This window comes from Equus asinus, chromosome 26, assembly GCF_041296235.1.
Source record: "Equus asinus isolate D_3611 breed Donkey chromosome 26, EquAss-T2T_v2, whole genome shotgun sequence".
Lineage (NCBI taxonomy): Eukaryota > Metazoa > Chordata > Mammalia > Perissodactyla > Equidae > Equus > Equus asinus.
In genome coordinates this window covers 20,662,602-20,676,771 of record NC_091815.1, presented here as the reverse complement: position 1 = coordinate 20,676,771, position 14,170 = coordinate 20,662,602, and the positions used below count along the sequence as shown (strand labels likewise).

The window sequence follows — 14,170 nt, the reverse complement described above, 5'->3', positions numbered from 1 at the left end:
TCTTTTTGTTTTGTTTTGCCGAGGAAGGTTAGCCCTGAGCTAACATCCATGCCAATCTTCCTCTATTTTCTATGTGGGTCACCACCACAGTATGGCTGATGAGTGGTGTGGGTCCGCACTGGGGAACCAAACCTGGGCTGCTGACGTGGAACACGCTGAACTTAACCAGTAGGCCATGGGGCCAGCCCCAAGAAAAGAAATAGGTCTTTTGAAGTGAGGAAAGAAGATGAATAGAAATCAAATTTCCTTCACCAGGCTTCCTTGCAGCCCCCTGTACACACCAACCCTGCACACCTGACCGGGGACTGGCCCTCAGAGGGCAGGGGCCAGAACAGAACGTAGGCCTTTGGCAGGGAGAAAGGGCAACAGACACTCTGGTTTGGAAAACAAGAGAGAACGAGCATTTTATTCCAAGACCATTCACCGAGCCAGCGTTGGAAGGCAGCAGGAATAAATAAGGAAGGGAGGGGAGGCCCGGGGCAGGGCGGGACGGCTCAGGTCTTGCAGCACCAGCCACACTTCTGTTTGTTACAGCAGCCGCAGCAGAGGGTGCAGATGGGGAAGTGGGTGTCTCGCCTCCTTAGCTGGTGGAGCCCAGGCTGTGGAAAGAAGGGAGAGTGAGCGGGCTGGGCTGTGGAAGGAGGGAGAGCGAGCGGGCCTGGGCACAGGGATGGGCAGGGGGGTTCAGAAGGCTCAGGTGCTCTCACCATCAAGCCGGCCACTGCTCCAGCCATTCCAGCTGTGTCCTGGGTCTGGAGGTCTGCGAGCTGCCTTGTCTGGAAAGCAGAAGAATATGCGGATGGCAGGGGCCCGGCAGAGCCCTCAGACTTGCCCTCACCCCAGCTCCTCCCCGAGCGTCTGGCGCCCGTGGCTCGGGGGGAGTCCTAGGAGGGGCTGGCTTCCTGGCCTTTCTCACCTTCCCATGGGCAGTTCTTCCTACAATGGCCCTAGATCTGGCTCCTTCTCTCTCCACAGCTGCCCCTCCTTCTCAGGACATCACCCTCCCTGGCCTGGATGCCAGTGCCCGTCCGTGACAAGTCCCCCTGCGTCTCGCCCCTTAGAATCCGTTCCCTACGCCTCGTCAGCCCCATCGTGGCTTTCTCCATTTGAAAACCCTGCAGGGCTCCCCAGCTGTGGAGGAAAACCAGTTTTTGCTCAGCTGCCCATGGGACGTGGTGTGACCCCTCTCCCTCTCATCTCCAAGTTCATCGGCTTCACCCACTAAACCCTGGTCCTCGATAATGCCCTGCTCACCGTCGCCTCGGGCTTCGCTTGTCCTCTTCTCTTCTCCTCCAGGTCATAGGGCACAGAGCATTCTCTAACAGGACTCTCCTGCGTGACCACCAGCCCTGATCCCAGCTAAAGCTGCCCCCCACCGTGGGCGCTCCACCACCATCTTTTATGTTATTCCTGAATGGCATTTACTCAACACAGTTATCTTATTTATGCTTTAATTGTTCATTGACTAATTCCCTGACCAGGATGTAAGCTCCATGAGAGCAAAATTCTTCTCTCATCTACCTTGTTCACAGCTTGATCCCCACCGTCTGGACTAGGACTTCAGAGGAGGTACTCCATAAATAGCTGTGGCGTTAGAGTGGGGCCCCCAGTCTCTGCCCCTCGGGACCCCACCTCTGTACTTTAAGCAGCCACCCGGTCCCGCTTTCCCTGCGCTGAGCTCTGTGCAGTGCGGAGGGCTCCCCGGCTGCCATCAGCAGTCCCCTCCCGGGGCCTGGCTCTCCAGTCCTGGCCATCCTGCTGTGCCAGACCCCACGGGCTCTCACCTGGTGTGGAAGAACCGAGCCACTGGTCAGGCTGGCCAGGAGAAGGAGCAGGAGGCAGGCAGCCCGGATGTTTGTGTTCAGAGCCATAGTGTCGTCCGTCCGGCTGTCCTGCTTTGGCGTCCAGGACTTGCGCTGGTGTCTGGGGCGCGGTTTCTGTTGCTTTTATGCTGCCTACTGGGGGAGGTGGGGGTAGTAAGCCCCCTCCCCTTTGCCCTAACTCATTTCCAAGAAGGTGGTGGCGCCGAAAAGACGGGAGAGATAAGCGGGAACAGAGAGACAGGGAACAGGGTTGTGTCACCCTCAGCCAGCAGAGGTGTGTCCAGGGGGTGGGGCAGACGGGGCTGCAGACACATGCCTCTGCCAGCCACCTGAGAAACTTTCCCCAACCTGACATCACCCTGTTGTTCCCAGAAAGACTCCCCCTTTGGCTGCAGAAGCTGAACAGGTCCATGAGCAGGAGCAATTCCCCACCTGTCCCTGACGTCCCCATTCATGTGGAGGGTGGCTGTCACTCACTGGGCCCTCAGGGGTGCCTGGCACAATTCCCACTGCTTCAGGTTCTTGTCGCACGTGCGTAGGTTCTGGTGGGGACACCAGCAGCCAGACGCAGGAGTTGGTGTTGGCACATGTGGGATGTTTTCTAAGGACCAGAACCTGAGTATCAGATGTGGCCCTGTACCTGGAAAATGCTCCTGTGAACTCTGGACCGTACAAGATGGCAGGAGTAGTCCTGCTGACATCTGACAGCTGCGTCTTGGCTGCCAGCAGATGTTGTGACTCACTTTGCACTAATTCAGCCTGGGCCGCCCCTCGTCAGAGCGGCTGTGGCCTGCAGGGATCTGCTCTGGGTCCGGGGTCCATCACTGCCTTCTCAGCCACCGACCCGAGGCCTGGCTTCCCAGACCCTGTCCCTCTTCGGAACCCACCCCGCCCACCCCGGAGACTCATTTTCTTCACTTTACAGGGGGACCAAAGGCAGAGATCGGGGCACTGCCCAAGCTCGCTCAGCCAGAGGCAGAGCTGGGATTCCAGCCTTGGCAGCCCGACTCTGCGGCCTGTGCTCTCGTCACCAGGCTTCCCGCCTCCCCAAGACACGGGAGGGCACAGTGGGGTGTGCTGGAGCTGGCTCTTCTTGGCTCAGCGGAGCTCACCGTGCACAGCTCACCCCAACTCCACATCCAGCAGCCTTGTGTTGGTACCTTGGAACCAGCAGTGGTGGGAGTATTCACGCCACAGACATGGGCCAACACCACAAACCAGGGCTCTTTTTCTTGGAGAGCAGGTTTCCCAGGACACCACTCGATGAGGAGATGAACCCCAGCTGCCTGACTGTGGCAGCCTCATTCCTGTCCACTTCCCGAAGCATCTTAGGGTGCACACAGCCCAGAGGAAGCGCCCACCTTGACTCCAGAGAGGGGCCTCTGGCCATTTTGCTGCCCTGACTCACTCTAGGGCCATCCAGTGTCAACCCATCACTGGAGCCTGGGGATGACGCTGCTGAGGAATGGACACTTCTTCCCGGCCTGGAACCGCTGCCAGGACCCACTCAAAACCACAAGGCGGGGTGTCCCCTGGCACCTGCCTCCCCATTTCGTCCAACGCAGCTCCACCTGCCACACACTCCCTCATTCAGAGATGGCTACAGAGGAAGGGCCGGGAAAAGGAGACAGGGCTCTCAGAGAGAAGAGCCCAGCTGGGGGCATCTGGGGTGGGGCAAGGTGGAGAGCTCCGCAGGGTGGCCGGCCCAGCAGGCCTGGACCCTGGGAGCGGAGGGAGCTGCACAGGGCTGCGGGAGGAGGTGACCTGCAGGAAGTGCTGCACGCTGGGCCCAGGAGACGCCACAGCATCCCCCAGCACTGCCAGGCACCACTGCATCTCGGCTCAGGCCAGGTTTCATCATCAGCCAGGGGCAGGGGTCACAGCACAGGCGCCAGAGCTGCGGTGCAAGGCGACAGGCTGACGGGCCAAGCCTGGCCGCCTGGCCATCTGCCCTTCCTGGGGGTGGGGGGCTCAAGGCCAGGCCCACCATTGGCTGCTGTAGAGGGGAGGGCTGCAACCCCAAAGCATACGGCCAGGAGCCAGTTCTGTTTTGAAGAACTGGTGACATGGGAGACCCCAGCCTCTCCTCCAAAAACATGGGACATGTCCCTGACCCCGGCTCCCCTCCCCCCACACCAATATGCACACCTGGGGCCTCCAAGAGGATATTCCCTCCTTTACTCCTCCACCCATCCAACCAGACTGGACACCAGTGATGCAGGGCCGCAGGGCTGGGACACAGCCACGGACACCACAGCTGGGGCCCTGCCCAGACCCCGGGCCCCCTCCCAACACCTGAGATCAACAGATACACAGAAGGACAAGGCGGGGCCACATGGGGCCAGTTTATTGCAGTTAAATACCTCTCTCTCTCTCTCTCTATTTTTTTTGTCCATTTTTCCATAAAGAAAATTAAAACACACACACACACACCCAAAGGGGAGCAGGGATCCAGAAACAAGAGGTGGGGTGGGACGTGGCCCCCCTGCTTAGGCCTAGGCCCCAGGGATGGCCCCCCACAGGCTCCCTCCCTTCCCGTAAGCACCCTGTCTCAGTAGCTCCAGAGATCGGGGAGGCAGCGGGATGCGGCAGGGCTCGCCTCCTCCCTCGCCTTCAGGGGAGCCGCTAGAAGTACGGGGCTCGGGCTTGGTGGGGCCAGAAGAGGGGAGGAGACAGACGGGGCAGGGAGGATCTCATTTCCACGTCGAGGAGAGCGGTGCGCGCTTATCCACAGAAATGCATGATTTCTCCCCGTTTTTGTTAAAAATCTACTATAAAAAAACGCAGCTGGGGGAGGGGCATGTGTCCCTCTCTGTGCTAAGGGCTGGGGAAGGGGACAGCCGGGGCCGGCAGCACGGCGGGCGGGCGTCACTGCCGCGTGCTGTCGCCCACCATCTCCAGGTTGTGCTGCTGCAGCTGGGCGCGGAGCACGGCGTTTTCATTCTTCAGCTCCTCGATCTGCAGGCACGACAGGGACAAGGAGCAGGGGCTGGCTCGCCGCCCCTGGGGGCTCCTGGGTCCCCCAGCTCCTGGTCCTGGCACCCACCTGCTGCCTCAGGAGCTCATTGTCCATCTGCAGCCGCTCGGCCTCCTTGAAGGTCTCCTGCATGCGCTGGTTGGTCTGGCGCAGCTCGCGGATGTAGTCGCAGGCCTTCGACAGGATCCCTCCTTTGCTCTGGGGGTGGGCAGAGCATGAGCCAGCACTGCCCGCTGGCCCCTGCCCGCTGGCTCAGCCCAAGACACTGCCTGCACCCAGCCGTCAGGCAGCCTTTCTGGACGGGGCTGGGGGACTGGGCCCTGGGCAGCACTGAGGGCCAGGGGGGCCAGGGGCACTCACCGCTCCCGTCTTGCTATTGTCTGCGTTACAATCTGGAATGATTTTTGAAAGCTGGACGATCCAGTTGTTGATCTTGTCCCTCCGCCTCCGCTCCACTGTAGGAACAACAGGGATAAAGACGGCTGGGTTCACATCCCTTCCTGGGCACCCGGGCCATGTACATCCCGAGGGAGAAGGTGAGACCCACGGTCGCTGAGGCACAGCACGGGCCTTGCCCAGGTCACAGTGCCGGCAAGCGCAGACCAAGCACAGGCAGCTGCCTCCATGCCTGCTTCGCACCGCTTCTCAAGAGGAACAAAGAAATCCTCACCCTCGAGGGCCACACACCCCAAGAGCAGAATCTGGGGACTGGGTTCATTTTGTTTATCCACCCAGCATATTTTTAAAAATCTGAGATTAAAAATAAATAAATAAAACAATAATAAAACTTTAAATAAATAAATAAAACTTAAAAGTCACACAATTTCACATAATAATTGGCATCTTTTGAAAACTGGAGTTGTAGCTTCAGTGGACATGAGTTCCTGGGAAGCAGGGACAGGCCAGAGGCCCCTCTACACAGGCCCCGGGTGCCCCTCCCTGGTCCCCACAGGCCCTGCATGTGACTCTCCACAGTCCTCGTGTCTCCCCAGAGCCCTGGCCCTGGATTCTGCTCTCCTCTTCATCTTTAAGATCAGTGTGACAGTGGCTCACCCCTGCAAACCCTTCTCCAGGCCCAGCAGCCAGTCCCAGCTCCCCCGGCTGGCGCACGTGGCTCTCAGGGGCCTGGCCCACCCGGGTACTGGGGCACGCAGGAACAGCATGAACCCCACCTAGAATGCCAGCATGGCAAACTAATGGAAGATTTTACTTGAAAAATCCAGATTTGTGATTTCATTTCCTAAAACGCCATAATCTCACTGTCAGCTGAGCTGAGTGGCCACTGCCCCCTTCAGACAGGGCATGTGTCTTCTCTCTGGCGCCTCATCTGGCTCACATCACGACCTCATGACAGCTGCCTGGGGTCTGCGGGCACCAGAGCTGAGACCCTGGCTGGGGGCCCCCTGAAGCGAAACCGTCCCAGCCCTCCCTGCCCAGCCAGGCAGAGTCCCAGGCACTGGTGGGAACGCCCAGGAAAGCCCAGTCACCCCCAGCTCTCACCCCACACCCTCATCCCCCTTCCAGGACAGTGCGCAGACAAATGCAGGCGGTGTCAGTGGAAGACAGGGGCCTGGGCGTGTGGTGGGATTTGGAAAGGAGGGCAAAGCAGTCTTTTCCCAGGGTTGGGCGGCACTGCTGGGAGACTGGGGGAAGGCTCCAAGTGAGAGTGAGAAAGGAGAGTGGGCCAGAAGCACGCCCTACCCCTCGGTCCTGTGAGGCCAGCATACCCCTGGACCCCGCTGTTCCTTTAAGGAATGCAGCTGGCCACCACCAGGCACGTGCCACTGCCTTCTCTCGGCACCTGGTTTTGTCTATTCATTGCTGACCACCCCTTCTCCACCTCCAAGGGCCCCCACTGGGCCCTGGGTAACAACACCCTCCTACGCGCACTCTCCTCCTCCCTGGTCCTCGCTCTCCTCTCTTGCCAAACCTGGGCCCCATCGCTGTCGGGGTGAGCTGAACCCTCCCAGTGAGGACAGCCACGTCTTATGATCTTTGGAAACTCTGTGGCCACAAGCAGCAGCAGAGCTAAGAGTCCAGCGCAGGCCTGGCGGCATGGCCCACTGTGTCCCTCGGCCGCATGCTCCACCCCCAAGGATTGACCTGAGGAAGCTGACAGCACGGGGCTCCCTGGTGTCCTTCTCCCCGCTCGGCAGCCCTACACTGCCTGGGCTCCATCGCAGCTGCAACTCATGCATACTCCTCATTCCCAACCACCAGGGGACAGGGGCGGGTGTGTGGTGCAGCTTCAGTTTACATTTACTTTGTAAAAACGTACTGCCTGCCCTACTGTGTGCTGGGCACCCCACAAGGCCAGAGTCCACGGTGGGCTCGTCAGTCCTGCTGGCACCACTGTGACAGGCACATGAACAGGGCACACTGACACTAAAGGATATATGCCCCCTGATGATGGTGCCAGGCGCCTGGGGAAGGCCAGGGCGGAGTGCTGACCTCTGTATGAAAGCGGGCTGGGTCTATCTTCAGAGAAAGACTTACGAAGGAAACATGGGGCTGGTGTCCGAGGGGAGGGGCACTGGGCAGACAGGTGGCAAGACCCCAGAAATTCTAGGGGGAGAGAGGAGCGCCATGGAAGAAGAGGCTGTGAAGGCCCTGACTGCCCTGCCAGCGAGTCTAGACCTCGTCTCTGCCCCCAGGGTGCCGGCCCTGAGCCTGGGCCTTTCACTGAGCAGCTGCGAGGTTCAGGCCCAGGGCTGGGAAGACCACGTCGGTACATTTGAAATAGACGACCAGCTAGGACCAAGGCCACGTCCATTTCACAGAAGTGCTTCAGTTACACCCACGTGACATCAAAACACAATTTAGAAGCCAAATCTGCCAGGACCGAAGGGAGAAATGGACAAAGCCACAAATGCGGTTGGAGACATCAACACTCCTCTCTCAGTAGCTGATACAACAAGGAGACAAAAAATCAGGAGACAAACCAGAATGCCGTCAGCCAAATCGACCTCGCTGACGCGGAGGGACACGGCACACGCAGCGGCAGCAGACACGTGTGCTGTTCCAGGGCCCACGGAAACTGACACCGAGACAGACGGTATTTGGGCCCGTAAACTAAATTAAATTCAGTAAATTTCAAGGAACTGAAACTATAGAGAGTATGCTTCTGATCACAACAGAACTAAATTAAAAGTCAATAACAAAAGGATATCCAGAAAACCCACAAATGTTTGGAAGTTACGCAACACACTTTTAAATAACCCATGAGCCAAAGAAGAAATCACAAGGACAATTGGGAAAACCCATCCAAACGGGACATAGGTAATGCAGCCTCAGCGCGAAGTTTGTGACTAGAAAGGCTTGTGTTAGGAAAAAAGAAAGGTTCAAAATCATCTTAAAAAACTAGGGAAAAAAACCCAGAAAATTAAACCCAAAGTAGAAGGTATGAAAGTAACATTAAGAGTGCAAACTAATGAAACAGGAAAAGCAATTCCATCCGGCACTGAAAAATCAGATTTCACATGAAGATCTGGATTTCCAGTTTCTCGAGGTTCTGGCAACAGCGGCCCCACTTCTGACCTGGCAGCACAGAGCTGGCGCTGCAAGGCCGCCCTCCAGCGGGACTCGTGGGCCCCCTTCACCGTGGGGCCCCGTGTGTCCCTTCTGACAACCAAGTGTTCTCACTCCCTCAGGCCCCCGAGTTTGTGACCCAGAGATGGGCTCCTGTGGTACCAAGAAAGTGTGGGAAAGGGGGAAAAGGAGGAACAAGAAGCTGACAAGTCCACTTGGGCACAGAGTCTCAGGGCTTGCGGGTGTGACGGAAGGAGAAGATGGCAGTCGACGGCGCCCTGGCCTTCGTCTCCGGCTTGGGTAACTGTGGCAGGGGCGCCTCCGCTGCTCTGAAAAGAGAAATGCTGCACGGAAACCTTGGCGGCGGGGGACAGCAGCTCCTGCTTGGACAGGCTGAGTTTCAGATGTCTCAAGGACACCCAGAAATAGAGATTCAGAATGGGCAGTTCAAAATACGGGCCTGATGTTCAAGAGAGGAGCACGGAACAGAAGCGCAGATTTGCACGCTGGTGGCACTCAGGGTGCGGGAGAAGCCCGGGCAGACAGCGTGTGACAGTGCCCACCTTCTCAGAGTCACAGGCTTTCTTCTGGAGAAAGCCAACAGACCCAGAGGATGACGAACACTACAGCTGCGGACAGGGTTTGGGGATACTGACCACCCCTGGGCCTTACGTTTCACTCTCCTGAGGCCGACGGAACAGGGGACCAGACCCTACGAAACACCAACAGGCGAAGCGGCTCCCCAGCTCTGCCCACTGTGAAGAACTTGGGGCACCTGCTGAACTACAGACACCTGGGCCTCCCTGACCTGCCCACTCAGAACCTCTGAGGATGGCCCCGGAGACCCTGAGCGTTAACAAGCTCCCCGGGGCCCCGAGGAGCAGGCCGGGAAGCAGAATCAGAGTGGGGAGGGCAGAAGGAACATTCCCGAAAGGAGGAACAGGCAGGGTCAGATGCTTGGAGCACACACAGGGAAAGAAGCCAGCGGATTTGGCAATGAGGTCATCACGGGTGACCTTAAACGGAGACTTTTCGGCAGAGAAGTGAGCCAGACTGCCCAGGGAACAGGAGGGCTGGGCAGAGGGTGGGTCACACACTGCAGGTTGGGGGGGGGGGGTGGGGGCAAGGTCACGAGGAAGACTGCTCTCGGCAGGATGCGAAGATCAAGACTGTCTTGGGTGGATGAGTCCAGTGAGAGGCAGAGAGAGAGGTGGGAGGCTGGGCGGGACCCCCGTGTGGTTTACTGCAGTCACAGTGGCTGGCCCGCCACACTGCTGGCGGCTCAGACACCTCAACTCACTGAAGCCTCGCCATGAGCCTCAGCGGTTGTCAGGCCAACACCGATCCAAAGGACCAAACAGGTGCAGAGACAGAGCCAGCCTCAGGTCCTCCTGCCCGGGAAGCCGACCACAGCCCCACAAACCCACGAGGCTCGGACACACCCCGCCCTTCAAACCCCCCTGACCTCATCACAATACCCCAATTTGCAGCCTTGGGCTCTTCTCCCGCAGCCCTCCCACTCCGAGTCCTATCTCTGGCCCAACATCCACGGTCACCTCCGACCTTCCCAGCCTCTGGTGTCCCAGCCTTACCATCCAGCCTCTGCACACAAGCCCCTCTGCTGGCTGCCCCACAAAATGGCCTAAAAACCCAGGAGCAGGGACGCTGGAAGGGCCTCCTGCGAGGCCCCGTGTGATCCAGCACTGGCCAGCCCTCCCGCAACTCCGCCAACTTCCTCTGCCCTTTCCTGAATTCTGCTCTGCTTCAAGGCCTGCTGTGGGCCTTGCTTGTCCCTCTGTCTGGGACTCTGCCCCAGACACTGGGCTGGCCCATTCGGGCCTCAGCCCATGGAGCATCCTGCCGCCATGCGTCTCCTTCTCCTACACGGCCTGAGCTGCTTCCTCCCTGTGACTTACACCACCTGACGTCACCAATATAGCTTTGTGTGTTTCTGTCTCTGCCGCCAGAACGAACACTGAGCACCAAGACCTCGCTGCACCTGAGGGCCTGGCCCAGGGGCTGGGCCAGCAGGAACGTGCTGAACGAACGCCTGAGCTCAGGGAGATGCTAGGTCACGGGAGGCTGCACAGGCCCGCCCCACCAAACACCTCAGGACGCTGGGGCCTCAGCTGACACTCCAGGCCTTCCTTGGCCTCCTGGCTCCCCTCCAAAGCACTGCACGTGGAACTTCTGCCACCACCACACCAGCTCCCTGAAGTAACTCCACTCCACTCCACTCTGCAGCCTGTGCTCCATTCTGCCCGACAGGCACTCCCAAAGGCCACCTCCCTGGGGAAGTGTCATCTGATCCCCCGGTCAGGGCCGAGCCAGACACCAGCCTCCTTGACACACGGGACCAGGCCCCACACCTGGCACAGGACACAAGCTGCCCAGCCCGGAGTCCACCTTCAGGAAATATCTCCTGCAAAGGTGTGTAAGTGTTCCTCCAGACTCGCGAGCTGCTATGCCCACTGCAGTGGCTACTGACTGGGGGCAGGGGTTGGGGGGGTGGGGGTGGGGTGGGCGATGGCACTAGGGAACAGCATGGAGAGCCAAGAGCACTTTAGGCTGGGAGGCGGTGTTTCTGGGAAGGGCAGGATACTCCAGCATCAGCCAGGGCACAGCCACCTGCAGTTCAGCCCCATAGGGGCTCCCTATCAGACCAGAGCAACTTCTGCAAGCCAGGCGGCCAGAGAAGGAGGGAATCGAGCACAACAGCTGCCACACGGAAACGCGGGTCCACGTGAGCCAGATCAACCCAATTCTTCAAGAAGTAGAGAAAACCCAGTGAATATGAAATTCGCCATTTAGATGGCGGCCACTAACTCAAAATCACCAGCCAGGATGACAAGACACACCCCGGATCACACCTCCTGCCCATGTGTTCCTGATAATGAACTTCCCCTGACCCGTTTCTACTTTTCTAGCATTCAACAAACACCTCTCATGGCCTGCAGCACGCTTGGTGATCTGTGACTCCGAGCCCCGGGCCTGGCTGTGCCTGTGGACCCAGGAGCTCTGCCTTGACCTTACCCTCGTTGTGCTGAGCTCTCCTTCTTTCATCCCGTGGTGTTCTGGTTCCATCAATTTTCCTGGAAGTGGGAAAAAATGAGCACGTGTTATCTTGGGTCTCGTCTGCCCAAACGTTTCCTAAGGAATCAGACCTGAAAATTATCTTTGTCAGATAAATCCATATGCAGAAGAACAGAAATGAAGATACTATTAACACCAGACAAGCAGAAACAGATGAAAAAATACACCGACTGCCTGCTGTGTGCTCAACTGCTTGGCTCTGCTTCCAGAAAACCTCCCCTTCCTGGAGCCCCTGCACGTCCTCTGTGCAGGCCCTCCCAGTGTCCCCTGATCCTGAGAGCAGGTCTCCTGCACGTACGGGGAGTAGGGGTGTGTCCGGGGTGCGATCGTCCTCTGCGTTCCTGTCTGAAGCACATCCTGGGGCGTCATCATGACGTAGAACTGGCCTACAGGCAGAGCAGGGGTCAGTGCCGAAACTAGGGGCGCAGTTGGAACTGGCTGTGGGCTTCCCCGCCTGCGAGGCCTGTTGTGTCCCCTGCCTCCCCCTCCTGTTACCTCCGGCCTGCAAGCTCTGGTCTGTGGTCTGTACCGACACAGCCGTGGTATCCCCCACACTGGACGCAGGGAAATAGGCAAATCGTGCCTCCCCACTGACAGCCTCAGCGGCGGGGCTGCCGCCATTGCTGAAAGGATTCTGGATCACAGCCTGGCAGGAGGAGGACACAGAGGCCATCCTCAGCCATCTCTGCACCCCAACCCATCCACCCATTGCTGCCCTGGATGACATCTATTGCATTCTCTACGGCGGGTGGCGACCCCTTCTGTATGTGCCACTCTGCCCTGTGTCTCACATAGCCCTGGAACTGGGAAGATACTCAGCAACCACTTAGCGACCTGATCCACTTCTACGTTTAAGAGATTTCTTGTTACCATCATCCCCACTTTACAGAAACAAAAATGACATTCCAAAAATCTTGCCCCAAGTTTCACCGCGCAAAGCAGGGATCTGACCCACACGGCCTGAGGGCCTGAAGGCAGCATCTGCGTCCCGCCTGACCCATCGCCTGACCCATCGCCTGGGGATCCCCAAGAGCAAAGTCAGTGACCCCTCTCCATCCCCCCAGGAGTTGCTGGGCACCTACCAGTGGGAAGGGCGCTGCGGGACCTGGGGGCACAGAGGCAGCAGCGGGGCCAGGGCGCTGGGCTGCCCCATCCACACCCACCTGGGTCACAGCCTGCTGCCCCCCCGCGAAAGCAGCCGTAGACACCACACTGACGGCGCCTGCTGTGTCGCCCTGGCCGTCCAGCTGACCATCAGTCACCTGGACTACGCGGTATGTCACCTGCAGGGGGCGGCAGAGCAGCGAGACCGCGCTGGGGCCCAGGCAGGGGCCGGGTCCGCGCCCCTCCCAGCCCGCCCGCAGCCCCTCGCTCGGCCCCGCGCTCGCCGCCGGCTCCGGCCCGCGGCCTCACCTGTCCTCCATTATTCTCTGTGCGGAACTGGTACTGGATGTTGTGGTCGCCGAACGCCGCCTGCTGGACGCTGGCGATGGCCACCGCCGTCTGCTCCTCCGCCCCCGGGCCGTCCCCGCCTGCAGCCGGCGGGGTAGGGGCATGGTCAGCGGGGGCGCGGGCGGGGCGCCCCCGGCCCCCGGGCGCAGGCCGGGGCGCGGCGGACCCGCGAGCACTCACCTTCCTGCAGCTCGACGCCCTCCTCTGCCTCGGGTCCCTTGTCGTGACTGCCGGGAGGACGCGGAGAGGAGGGGGTCAGCGGCCCCGCGCCCCCGCCCCTCCGCCCCGGTGCACGGCCCCCGTCCGCCCGGCCCGGCCTGGGCTGCGGCACCCCGGGACCCGGGGCCGGGGGCGCCACGCGCCGGGCCCCCCTCCCTCTCGGCCTCCATTTTGAGCCGGGCCCGGCGGCCGCTCGGGATCATGGCGGCCCGGCCGCCAGGCCGAAGGGCCGGGGCCAGGGCGCGCGGGGGCGCGGCGGGCCGGCGCCCTTACCTGGCGGCGGCAGCAGGGGTGGCCGAGGCAGCGGGATCCAGACCCGGGTCCAGCATGTCCATGGGGGGGTGGGGGCGGGGGGGGCGCGGGGCCCGGGGGGGAGGGGAGGGGAGGGAGGGAGGGGAGGGGAGGGGGCGGGCGGCCGGGGGGGCCCCGAGCCCGGCGCTCACGCCGCGCGGCAGGAGGGGACGGAGGAGACACGGGAGCCGCTCGCGCTGATCACGGGGACAAACAGTGGGGTCATGTGAGGAGGAGATGCCGCCGCCGCTGCCGCCGCCGCCGCTCCTGCAGCCGCCGCCGCCGCCTCCGCCCGCCCGCCCGCCGGCTCCCGGCGGCTCCGGGCTCCGGGCCGCAGCGCGGCCGCCCCCCGCCCGCTGCACGCGGCCCTCGGGCCTCCTTCCCTGCGCCGCCGCCGCCGCCGCCGCGACTTTTTGGTAACCCGGCCCGGCCTGGACGGCCGCCGCCTCGCCCTGGGTCACCGGCCCGCGCGCCCGCCGCCCGGCTGGCCCCGTCCGGCGGCGGATCGCTGCTGCAGCCGCCGCCGCTTTCTATTTTTTCCCCCCTTTTTTTCCTCCTTTACTTGAGCTGCGCGCGCGCGGCGGCGGCGGCGCGAGCCCGGGCCCGACGCGCGCGGGGGGAGGGCAGCCCCCGGGGAGCGCGCGCGCTGTCTCCGCTGGCGAGCGGGCGCGCGCGGCCCGGGGCGCGGCGGGGCGCGAGGTCGCCGCCGCCGTCTCCGCGGCTGCCCGGCGCCCACTCGCGGGCGGCCCAGGCGGACGGCCCGGACGGCACGCCGGGGCCCCGGAGG

General features: G+C 61.0%; 2 protein-coding genes across 3 annotated transcripts; both read right to left on the bottom strand.

The window, feature by feature from the left end:
* Positions 1–378: 378 nt before the first annotated feature.
* On the bottom strand, positions 379–2,117 carry HAMP (hepcidin antimicrobial peptide). The gene is made up of 3 exons (XM_014838228.3): positions 1,785–2,117; positions 708–776; positions 379–599 (listed from the first exon to the last, which is right to left on the bottom strand). Exons 1-3 carry the CDS (start codon positions 1,869–1,871, stop codon positions 495–497), a joined length of 261 nt encoding a protein of 86 aa, XP_014693714.2. The 5' UTR covers positions 1,872–2,117; the 3' UTR covers positions 379–494.
* A 2,025-nt stretch (positions 2,118–4,142) lies between these two features.
* Positions 4,143–13,893, bottom strand: USF2 (upstream transcription factor 2, c-fos interacting). 2 transcript variants are annotated; one of them, XM_044759459.2, is made up of 10 exons: positions 13,366–13,893; positions 13,054–13,100; positions 12,835–12,953; positions 12,504–12,704; positions 11,917–12,067; positions 11,720–11,807; positions 11,362–11,420; positions 5,161–5,255; positions 4,870–4,998; positions 4,143–4,781 (listed from the first exon to the last, which is right to left on the bottom strand). In XM_044759459.2, exons 1-10 carry the CDS (start codon positions 13,425–13,427, stop codon positions 4,692–4,694), a joined length of 1,041 nt encoding a protein of 346 aa, XP_044615394.1. In that variant the 5' UTR covers positions 13,428–13,893; the 3' UTR covers positions 4,143–4,691. The 2 variants fall into 2 exon arrangements, with proteins under 2 accessions (XP_044615394.1, XP_044615396.1); XM_044759461.2 differs by lacking the exon at positions 12,504–12,704 and having other exon boundaries at positions 13,366–13,470.
* Positions 13,894–14,170: the final 277 nt, after the last annotated feature.

Coding starts and splice junctions, on each gene's coding strand:
- HAMP (XM_014838228.3), bottom strand. CDS start 1,871: ATGGCTCTGAACACAAACATCCGGGCTGCCTGCCTCCTGCTCCTTCTC. Junction 777..1,784: donor GCTCGGTTCTTCCACACCAG/GTGAGAGCCCGT, acceptor TCTGCTTTCCAG/ACAAGGCAGCTCGCAGACCT. Junction 600..707: donor GAGCAGTGGCCGGCTTGATG/GTGAGAGCACCT, acceptor TTCTTTCCACAG/CCTGGGCTCCACCAGCTAAG.
- USF2 (XM_044759459.2), bottom strand. CDS start 13,427: ATGGACATGCTGGACCCGGGTCTGGATCCCGCTGCCTCGGCCACCCCT. Junction 12,954..13,053: donor GGGCGTCGAGCTGCAGGAAG/GTGAGTGCTCGC, acceptor CGCCGGCTGCAG/GCGGGGACGGCCCGGGGGCG. Junction 4,999..5,160: donor ACAATAGCAAGACGGGAGCG/GTGAGTGCCCCT, acceptor GCCCACCCCCAG/AGCAAAGGAGGGATCCTGTC.